This window comes from Schistocerca serialis, chromosome 3, assembly GCF_023864345.2.
Source record: "Schistocerca serialis cubense isolate TAMUIC-IGC-003099 chromosome 3, iqSchSeri2.2, whole genome shotgun sequence".
NCBI lineage: Eukaryota > Metazoa > Arthropoda > Insecta > Orthoptera > Acrididae > Schistocerca > Schistocerca serialis.
Genome location: NC_064640.1, coordinates 613,429,994 through 613,442,139, shown reverse-complemented (window position 1 = coordinate 613,442,139; position 12,146 = coordinate 613,429,994). Strand labels below are relative to the sequence as shown.

The 12,146-nt window shown below is 39.0% G+C and overlaps 1 protein-coding gene across 2 annotated transcripts in view; it reads right to left on the bottom strand.

Annotated features, from left to right (window-relative positions):
- The window catches only part of LOC126470494 (membrane-associated guanylate kinase, WW and PDZ domain-containing protein 1), a 407,605-nt gene that overhangs the window by 123,520 nt on the left and 271,939 nt on the right, over positions 1 to 12,146 (bottom strand). For both annotated transcript variants that reach the window (XM_050098366.1, XM_050098367.1), the window contains exon 2: positions 216 to 449. In XM_050098366.1, coding sequence (XP_049954323.1) covers positions 216 to 449 — 234 coding nt within the window. The remainder of the gene's footprint in view (positions 1 to 215; positions 450 to 12,146) is intronic.

Here is a 12,146-nt window from a genome sequence, read left to right as displayed (position 1 = left end):
ACATAAAATGTTATAAAAATAACTAATTTTGAAAATAAAATTTTCAGCAAAAGACAAAAGGCATGTGCATACTGCTTATATTTTCCTATGGCATCATTTATAGTTAAACTATTGTTATACAAATTAGAAATTGGGATCTCAGTTCATCATTACAATTGATTCTGCAGAAAGCAAATACAATGGTCCTTTACATGTAGAAAATTCTGCATCCTTACCTTCATAAATTCCACTTTCCAGGAGGTTTCCACTTCTCTCTAATTCCATGAACTCCTCAGCACTGAGAAATGTGTAGTCCACACCATTAACCTCTCCATCTCTTGGTACACGCGTTGTAACTGGGACAGTGCGCAAGTATAAGTTATCTCTAATTGTATTTTGGAGGTCATGATCCACTGACCCCTTCTGGAATCTTGTGTTCAAGAACTGTCTGAGGTCCTTAGTTATAGATGCTGAAAACAAGATATTGTAAAATTAAATACCTTTCATAAACTTCCAAATAAAAGTAAACACAATGAAATTAAATGCAAATAAAAACCTTTACATAAAATAAAACATTTACAGCTATTCAACATTTGCAATAGTGTTAAGTTTGTCGACTGAAGTATAGAATAAACACAGATTATGTGTAACAAACACACAGCAATTATAATAAATATTGTGACATCCAAATTTACATTATAAGCAGTAACAGAACATCCTAAGAGCCAAAACACCAAGAAATTGAGGTATCACCTACATATCTCAACATGCATCATGACTTAAGTGAGTACAAAAAAGTGCAGTATAGATGAATTAACTAAAGCTAAGAAGCAAAATGACAACTGTTTCTCTGTAGTTCACTTGAAGCAATAGGTATACTTTGCAGACAAAACATTGTAAGTCATTCAAAACACGTGTCAGAAAGTGAACATTACTGATCACATATTATGCTAATAAATTCTAATAGCACTTGCTCCAATTTGGTGAAGTACCATACATAATCTAGCCATAATATCTCAAAGATTCTCTGTGATCCAATAGTGTAGATGAAACGCATATTTAAAAAAAATAATAATAAAAATAAAAAATAAAAAAAATAAATATAAAAAAAAAGAATGAAAGAAAATATTAAGGGTTTTCAAGCCATTCCAGCACAGCGTTAAAAAGTAATTTTGCTGCAATATGAATGTCACCTTTGTTAATTACTTTGCATTAACTGTAACTTCCTGTTTATACGAGAACCAAAGGCAGTATAAGAAGCTGAAGTCATTTAGCGCAGTAGTAAGAACTGAAATGGACGTAGTCTGTAATTTAGAAACGGAATGGGGCACCATCAAACCTGTATCTTATGATTGCAAGACAGACATATGGGGTTATGGGTATGCTGGATAGATAATGGGGAAACCTTAGGATAATATGCATATGACAAGCACTTCATAAGGCTTCTTACTTTCATATACTTGCAGCTAATTGGTGTCTTAAACAAGTACTTGATAATGGCTATTACTTCCAGATATTTGGAAGTGAAGTAGCATGAGTTATATATATCTCTTCAGGTACAGAAAGACAATTTATGGAATGTAGACAACTTTCAAAATGATTTCTCTGTCCCTTTTCTCAGATCAACAGTTATTGTTGACAATGATTTTAATGGAGTTATCTCAGTCAGCACAGCAGAGTATAACTGAAATAACTGAGCTGCAATTGTTTCATTAACAGGCCATACTCCCCATCAACAGTTTGGTGGCTGTGCAGTTACTTAAGAATTACAAATCCTAAGGTCCACATTATGATCCCTCATCGGTCTTACATTTTCTATAGGTTTCCTACAATTAATCTCTGACATTGCTTTCTGAATGTGGTAAAAAGCAAACTGTTCTATGGTTGGGTCACCCAATAAACAGTAGGTTCAGTTATAACAAGTTGGTTGACTTGATTCTCAGGTTCAAAGAAAGAAAGTGCATACAACATTCCACTGGCAACAGGAACATATCTAGTGAAGAACTGCTTTTTAAATCAACTTTTGTGTCGATTACTGCTTATTTTTTTGGAGACAAGATGATTTTTGCTATGGAATTTAATGTGCCTCATTCACAAAAATGACACCTGGGAGTAATAAATTCTACAAGTTCATCAAGAATCTTTTACAGTAAAGTAATACCTGACAGTACATCACAATTTGTCTTTGATCTACATAATGTAGTTGTTGGAGGTCACTCAACATTACTATTACAAACTAAACACAACACAGCTCCCTGAAATTTGCTTCAAAATTTACCAACAATTCCATGGGTAATTGACCTCACTTGATAGCTGTATCTTACATGTAAAGCCATTGTATATGAACTGTTAGTAGTCCATGGCCACAAGTGGTAATTTTTAGTAGAGCTATGACTCTGACTGCTTTATAGTACTGTTTAATCACATGCACAAACACATTAGTTGTTTTAAGTCTTCCAACTACTGCTAATAAGAACTTCTTCAGAGACATGAAATTAAAGAAACTTATGGCTCAATGCTGGATGTGAAGGCTCAGTCCCATAGAACAGAACCTGGCAAAAGGAGATAACTTTGTATCTTTTCAATTTTGAATAACTGGCATAAACTTCTAAATAATTAATATCAATTTTGTTCTTATATGAATAAGAAATTTTATAGAAACAGTGGAAAAGGCTATGAAGAAGAGCAGAATATCCACAAAGAAACCAGCATCCAGTAGTAATAAGGAAAGTGGTGAAATGAAAAAAATTCTCTTGATAGCTCTTCATTGTTAGGTAACAGAAACAAGTATTAACAGAAAAGTGCTGCTTTAAGACGGAGCTGGAGAAATACACACATTCTTTTTAACTGATTATTGTGCAAAATCTTCTATTTTACAGTCATCCAGACTTAAATAGTGTCTGCTTCTTATGTTGATGACACACACACATCATTAAGGATGTGCAGGTGAGGAAAGAGAAGGAAGTGACCAACATAACATGTACCACTGATTAACAAAATCATGCAGTTTCCCAATAATAATTTTCCCCTCAAACTTTGAAAATTAATTGATGAAAAATACAAAGAAAGTGACATACATAATACTGTCATTATTTTGTCATCGTTAAGATGAAATACAACCTGCATGTATGTGTACATTAGCTCAATTTATGGTAATCCCATATTGCTAAGTACCTAAAAAACTTTAAACATGGAATTAATGAAAACTCGCATAAATATTTTAGAAACTCTAAAATTACATGACAAAACCCACTGACTGTCCACAAAAAGTGTGTTTTATTTAAATACACACATTAGAAGCACAGCTAGGGGCTCAGCTAACTGTACAGGTAACTTTACAGCCACATTAATGCCTTGGAGGTTCTGTCTGTGGATAGCTATGGTGAAATTAAACGGAGAAATGTGCAAAAATAATCTTGGAGGAGTGGGAATATTTTAAAGTCATATAAAGGGTGAACATGAATAAAACTGACACACTTCAGGGACGGATTCCTGACTGGAAATGGAGGAAAAAGGTCCAATGAACATATGTCCGAAAGTGCATTGTTGCCATGGTTGATGGCACTGATGAATGGAAGTCTTGTATTGGTGTTGGGAACAAGTTAAGATGGTATTTGTGTACGGCCAAGCAGACGGAAACAGTCGAGCGGCAGCACGGCGATACCAAAACAACTACCCTCACAGACACCAACTGCTCTCACACAACATTCCATGTCCATTTTGGGCGTTTGTGTGATCGTGGGTCCTTCCAGACGGATGAATGTTCAGGGAGGCAGCAGACTGCATGTACACCAGTTTCGGAGGACTGGGTTCTGCCTCTTACCATTTTCATCAGCTTGGCTGTACACAAAAACAATCTCAGCTTGTTCCCAACACGAATATCAGCTATTCTGCTGGTTACATTACTTTGCATCAATCACACAGCCTGCAACATACAGCTAACACACGGCACACGGTCAGTGGACTTTTGTTCGTCAGCACCATCTACCGTGGCAACGGTACATTTCTGACAGATGTTCATAGGACTTTTTTCCTCCATTTCGAGTCAGGAATCTGTCCCTGCAGTTTTTCTGTTTTATTAATGTTCACCCTATATACCTGTGACGTTATTTTGTATATGACATCACATTACATCATGTTACTCACTTTTACTCACTGTAAATATACTATGTGCTTTATATACACATGTTGCAAAGATAAACTAAAATTTCGAATAACTGTAGGTTTTCACAATTTTTATGAATTTTTCAATCAATGATTTGCTGCTTGGTTCGTGTTCTCAGGCAAAGTGTTACAGGAAAAGGCGAGGTTACACCCTATGTCCCACGCTTTGGCAAGCTTCGACGTGCTTCGTGGCATGAAGCGACTCAAAAGTAGCTACAGAAAAAGGGTTTCAGTCACTATACTTCAGTTTTTCTGAATTACTCTTACGCAACTGAACTAGATACAGCCATCTAGTACCGTGTACTGATAGCAGTGACAATGCATCCTGTCGCTGACTCCAAAAAATAACAAAGCCGTTGGGGAGGCATCTTGTTCCACAAAAGCTCTATCATAACTGACAACTCAGAGACACTGGTCGAAGATAGTGCACCAGGTGTGGTTAACAGACTTCAGGTGCCTGTGCAGTGCCCCTCAGACCAGCGTGACACTATTTAGGAGCCATGCGGTGCTCCGATGCCCGGCTAAAGGAGTGCTGTAGGCGAAAAAATGAATGCACAAGTTTGGGCAGCTTCGTTCCGAAATCGTGCGCCGAGGAAAGACGATGGCAGATGTATCGTCCGGTATAAAATCCACCATTGGACAGTACATACCTCCACCGGCCGGCTGGAAGGGCGGAATGCATCACCTACTGTGGTTTCCGGCGTATTCGTAAACTGCCACCGGCGTTTACCGTGACTCACCAGCCCGGACTAACTTCTGTGGCCAGTGGCGTCCGCTAAGCAGAGCTACATGGTAACACTCTGCCGGCAGTGGTATCACACAAATCGAGTCACTAACCCTCGACACGGTGGCGCAATGCCTGCACATCGCAATGAAGACGTGTCCTTATTTACATCTATTTTAACATTTTACAAATGGTTCTGCTCCTTTCATAGATACACTTGGGCTTTCTCGAAGGCACCGATGGATGTTTCTGTTGTCATAGTCTCGCTATCCTAGTAGTCATTCTAGGAATCGAATTAAAGTAGCAACTCATTAGATCTTCATTCATTCGCGTATGGAGCCGAATAGTATGTTCTGACAACTGCGTCCCGCGAACCGAAGTTCGGTGTTTCCTTACCCGCACCGCGTAGGTCTTCGTTGTCTTATCAAAGAGAAGCGATATTAGTCCAAACGTGGCCGTTAACGACGCCGCAAGCATTCTTGGCGGAACAACCATTCGACAACCTGATTATTCGTTATGAATTTCACTGTCGTAGGAACATAATCAACATATTTATGGAACAAATGGTATCATTACATTCATCTTCATTTGTATTTCACGGAGTGTCATTTTCTTTTATTGTTAATTTCTTTAATTTTTGAAATCATCATTCATCTTCTGATTTGATTCAAATGGCTCTGAGCACTATGGGACTTATCTTCTGAGGTCATCAGTCCCCTAGAACTTAGAACTACTTAAACCTAACTAACCTAAGGACATCACACACATCCATGCCCGAGGCAGGATTCGAACCTGCGACCGTAACAGTCACGCGGTTCCGGACTGAGCGCCTAGAACCGCGAGACCACCGCGGCCGGCATTCTGATTTGATTTAGTTTTCTCATTACTTATCGGTATTTACTTATACCTCTACATATACTCAACAAGACACTGTACAGTGCATGGTACCGATATAGCGACATACTGTCCTAGTCCACCCGGATACTAGTCGAGGAAAACAACAATCTTTATCCCGCCGTGCGGTTTTCCGCAAACAGTGTCAAAAGAATTTATTCTTAAGAAACTAATAATTCAGCCCACACAACGTAAAACATATTTGAGTCAAGAAGTTTGTCTCCTTGCTAGTTAATCGCCAAGACCACGCATGTCTGGCGTCGTACTTACACGTCGAACCATCGCATGCGCTGCGGCTTATGACATAAATAAAATACATAAATTGGTAAGAAAACAACATGATTTTTATTTAACTTTCTTCCTCGTGCACACACACACAGTCAACACAGACAATTCTCTGTCAGATTTCTCCTCTTGTAGCCAATCTTTGAACAATACACCAAACATTTTATTATACCAACATCCCCCTCCTCAAATGCAATTTTTGTTTTCAATAACTCTGTGGCATTGGTTTTACGTTCTTGGTGAATCATACAAAATTTAAATGTTTTTACACTTAAGTTTGCAGAGCATCAACTAAACTATTACATGAAAACGGTTATCACTTAATACATTTCTGAAACAGAATTCACCGAAACAGCATTTCTAAATTTCTCAAACTTTGACCTATGCAGAGCTTTGGTAAGTATGTCTGCCAATTGTTCTTCTGTACTATAATAGTTTATCTTAAACAAACCTATCGCTGACAGATTGGAATTTCAGATAAATGTGCTTATTTCGTTTAATTAACTGTTCTGACTTGGTCATTTGAATATCACTTTTAAGTCTTGGGCATAATCGGCATCACAATACACATTTAAACGAATAGTGTCATCGTCTTCATTTTCTTACAGAAAAAACTATAGTTATTGGAACCTTGAAGATACCGCCAAGTTCTTTCGACATTTTGATGGTCCCTTTTCTTTGGATTTTCTGCGAAGCGGCTCTAACAAATGACTGCGAATCAAAGATCTGGTATGGTTTCACATAACAAATAAAGGAGACTTCTTGCTGCTACACGATAAGGAAATCAGATATATTCATTCGCTTCGCTTCCTTCACTTGCCTTCCCCACTGAAACTAACGGAGGCCGTACATTGCATCATTCATATTGACTATTGCCAGTACTTTTTTTTTTTTTTTTTTTTTTTTGCATAGTGTTCTTGATGTAGAAATATTCTCTTCTCTGTCCTCAATATCTGTATCCTTAGGTATATACCTAGATTTTCCACCGCAAATATTTCAAAATTCTTCCGACATTTCTTCAGCACGTTTTCAATTTTCTCTAAGTCTTTCCCTAGAATAATTCCTTCATCAAAGTGCATTGTCATACACATTTCTTCAGTTTCATTTTTAATTATGCACTACCCTGACTTCAACAGAATTAGCAGTCCTGTTTTTACGAAATCTGTCATACTTTTATTCCATTTGGATGTGGCTTGTCTAAGGCCATACACAGCTTCCTTCAAAACACAAATTTTTCCGCCCTCTTGTTTCCTTCAGGTATCTTTATGAAAATCTTTTCATCAAGTTTTTCATAGAGATAGGCTGTTTTTACATCAAACACTCTCGCATGGAAAATTTTCTCGGTTGCCATTGCAAACGACAATCTTAGTCAACAGACATCTATTACTGGGCTGAATGATTCTTAAAATCTAGGCTATATCCTTTCCTCGTTGAAAACCTTTAACAACCAGCCTGCCTTATGTCGACCATCCTCGTTGACTTTAAATATCCGTGCGCTTGTCGATATCTCTTTCTCTTTTGTCTCATTTTCTTTCACCAACTTCCATGTGTCATTCCGTTCAAGTGATTTCTGTGTCCTTCGTGCACTTCATTGTGTATCTTGACCATTAACTCGTCCTTCATATTATGAAGTATTACGGTTTCGTTATTTCCATATCTCAAGGACTCTTTAGATTGCCTCTATCCCTAAAATTGTAGTTTCTTTTCTTTCCATTACATCCTCTTCCTTCTTTATTTCCTTGACCTTGAATTTTATCTATTTGATTGTTAGCGTCATTTGTTTCTTCATTAAAAACACGATTTTTCTTCGCCGTTTCTTTTTTCATTCTCTGTTCAAATTCAGCATGCCTTGACACAACAATATTTCTTATTGCTGTATCAGGGTCTGTAGCCAGTTCAAGCAAAGGAAAATGTATGAATTACTTTTTTATCTACGAGGGCTGATCAACAAAGACAAACTGATTTTTCCTTAAGCTTCCATGGTAATTTCCTATCTGTACCATGAATGTTTGAAAAGTGCTGGTTTTTATGTATAATGTCCATATGCGACAGCACTCTCAAATCGGTAGGTTGGTAGTAATGATCTATTTTATAGATGCTGTTCGCATTTCGCATACCAAACAATGGAAGTGTCGCGAGAGGAATACTACGGTGCAATAATAATCTGAGATCGTTTAAACCACACAGCCAATGACACTTATAAAAGGCTACACAAAGTTTACGGTGAAGATGCACTACCTCGCGCAACGTGTTTAGGTGGTCCAAAGACTTCAAAGAAGGCCGGCTTGTCTGTGTTACGCAAAATGGGTCTGGTGTTTTCGACTTCGGCTGTAACTGAAATCTACATCAACACAGCTGCTCTGATTGTCGGCGGACAACATTACGTCACCTCACTGAAGTGTTGAGAATTTCATACGGCACTGTCTTTACAATTATGCATGATCATCTCCACATGAGCCGTGTTTGCACATATTGGGTGCCACGACTGTTGACTACCGAACAAAAGGCTGTGCGAATGGAGACAAGCCATGAGGTGCCGCGTTTCTTTGTTGATGGAGTGAAGGCGTTTCTGAATCGATTATCACCGGTTATGAGTCATGGCTGCATCATTGTGATCCTGAAGGAAAACGAGCCAGCACAGTGTGGAAAACACCAGGTTCTCCAACACGAGAAAAGGCGAACGTTGTTCCCTCTGCTGGGAAGGTCATGGTGATCACATTTTTTGACTATCAGGGAATGATTTACCAGCATGAAGTTCCCCCTCACATTACTGTTGTAGCAGCATACTACACCTCAATATTGGCTCAACTCAGAAAGCACATTGCAAGGAAACGACCCGAACTTTTTCGGACTGGGTGGAGACTACATTACGACAATGGGCGACCTCACGTCGCAAATCAAGTCGTCCAGTTTCTGGCTCATTGTAACATTAACTGTGTACCGCCCCGATCTTGCACCATGTGTTTTTTTTTATTTTTTATTCCCATCACTAAAGGCAAAGCTTTGGGACATTCGACTTGAGAACTGCAAAGCACTGCTCAAGAGAAGTGAGGTGATTCTCAATGACCTGACATAGAACGGCCTACACCCTGTGTTCGAGGACTGTCAGAGACGCTATGAAAAGTGCATTCAGGTAGGAGGGGACTCCTTTGAAAATGCCATGTTAACACTGAAATGGACTAATCAGTGAAAAAAAAAATTAAAAAAAAGACTGAGGTCTTTGTTGATCATTCCTTGTAGTTTCTTTGTGTGGCCTTGATTTTTGATGATCCAAAAGTTTGAAGTCTTGGCACAACTTGTGTTCTCCCTAGCCACTTTTATTCAGTTTAACTATGTGATTAATCTGACTTTCACTTTCCAGTACACATTTTCTTACCAAGCTTGCAGCCTCTGACTTACATCGTAACCTATATAGGTTACACAGAGCGGAGCGAAATCATTTAACAATCACGTGGTATCAGTACCTACCACATTTTGGGAAAGCTCTCTCTCTCTCTCTCTCTCTCTCTCTCTCTCTCTCTCTCTCTCTCCCTCCACACACACACACACACACACACACACACACACACACACACACACACACACACACACACACACAGAGTTCAGTATGAATTAATTCAAGTGCGCCTGTTGCCCACAGTGGAAAACGGTTTTCTTGTTACCTTAGCTCTCACATAAGCTTCACATACACCCCTTTTTTTTTTACTCCATACAATCCATTTTTTATTTTTGGTCATTCTAAAATGAGGATTTTATCTCTATAAATTTGAACAACATGTTTACTACACACAACTGTGGAACCTCTCTCAGTGATAGCATTTAGATTGCTACTCTGTTCAGGAAGACATCCAACGTCCTTGAGAGTACAGTTTTCACCCACAGAGTTTCCTGTTGCTATTAATTTCACTATCCATATTGGCAGGCAACTTTTATAACCGTACCATAGTCTTTCCAAGTTTGTTAACTTTTCCACTTCATTACACATGTCCTGTACATGCAAAATCAATAGGCATGGCCATTTTTTCTTTCTTGTTATCTTCTTCTGAAATAATTTTTTGGTTCCGTTCATATGCGACAAACGCAGTGTCTTCTTTGCTGTCTCCTTTCTTTTTTCCTTCAGTGATAGCGTCCCACGTGGCTTAAGCCCACGAAATTCTGAATTTTATTGAGATGTTTTTAAGTATTTTCTTCTTTTCAACGTTTCATACGTGCTAGGATATTTCTCAGTTTATTTCGCGATAATTTTACATTTCTCAGTTTATTTCGCAATAATTTTACGTTGTTCACATGCACTTCGTTTCTTTATTTTTTTTCTCTGGGCCCATAATCCGTTGGGTTTTATTCGGTTGCATAGTTATTTTATTTATCGCACAGTTTTTTTAAATCACAATCTTAAATAAAATACAATCAGTAGCACATGCAATTTGCGGCAAGATATTTAATTTTTAAACATAATCAATTGCGCCGTTCGTTTCCATCGGGAAATGAAGAATGTTCCACGATATGCCCAACTAGAACATTCTGTAACAGTGTGACGAACAGCTTCCCTGGCTGCTCGACAATCGCATTTTGGAAATGGAACCCAACCCCACATGTAAAGAGAGTCCGCGCTGCTGCCGTGATTGGTGCGACTTCTGTTAATCGTTGTCCAGCTTCTGCGCGATTTGTCGAAGGCAGGAGGTTTCTTTCTTATGCAAAGCGTGTTCTGACAACGCGGAGGACAAGACTCTGTCCAGTCCCGTCCCCAGGAGTCGATTAATTTGAACTGAGACTTATGCTGTTCAATGGCTGTTTTCATGGGTGGTTTTCTTGATCTAAGCCGGTTTCTTTTTAGGATAACAGCGTCTTGGAGGATAGGGAGTTGCGAGTTACCTTGTAGGCGTTCAAACTCACGGAAAAGAGCTGCTTTTCGTCGAAGACAGATGATGGAATGTGGCTCAATATGGGCAGCCATTCAACGGGGGCTGATCTTTGTGTACCAAGTTTTAATTCCTATTGTGTCGTTCAACAGTGCGTCGAGCAGTTTTGTGTCAACGCGCTGCTGAACTATACAGGAGAGCCATATTCCGCAATAGACTAGTCCAAGTGCTGAAGTGCGCAGTTTCAATATCGGAGGCCCAGGTACTTCCGTAAAGCTTATTTAGCATGTTATTCCTAGTTCGTATCCTCGTTGCGGTGTTTTCCACACGATTCTTGCAGGACAGTGTCAGATTCAATGTAATCCCTAGATATTTTGAGTGGTGATTGTGGTGACGTAGCTTGTCACCAAAGTAGACCTGGAGCTGCCTATTCGCCGCCCTATTGCTCAAATAGAAGCAGGCTGTCTCTGTCTTGGCGGGGTTTAGTTTCAGTCTCCATTTCTGAATGGATGTGAAACCTTTCTAAGACTAGTAATATCTTTATCTAAACATTATATGACTGTAATAAAGCAAACACTGATTAGAGGACAACAGGATTTTTATTTTCGTCCTCGCACGCACTCTCATAGTCACCAGAGGCAACTATCAGTAGGCTTTTTTCACTTGTTGTGAACCTATGAATCATTCACCAAAAATTATATTTTACCATCTGTTCCAAAATCAATCACAGCAGCTCTCTCTAATTCAGTTACTAAAGAGCGTACAATTGGGAGTTGCGTCGTCGTGTATTGTTACTGTGCACACGTAAACAAAGTGTACCTGCCGACCACTTTCGATTCTCTGTGGAAACCACGTACTTTTTTCTGCTGGTGATCTTCTGCGGGGAAATGTTCAATCAATGATCAATGAAAGTTCATAAAACCATAAGGTTACTAAAACTGGCTTGTGGGGATAAGCAAATAAAGGAATTCTGTTCAAAAAGTTCCGTAAAAGGATGATCAACTTCGAAACAAAAACACAAATAATGTAATCTGCACCTAAAATAGCACACAAGTTGAAGAAATTGTTGGCTCGCACGACGATCAGCAGACCATCGCCCCGATCACAGTCGACAAGAACACCATAGTGCTATGCTAGGCACGATCCTATTGTAGGTGGTACACCCATGCCTTCTTCCGACCATAACTTAACGAAAGAGTCATTGGGGGAAACAGTTTAACACGGACTCCGAACCACGGTCC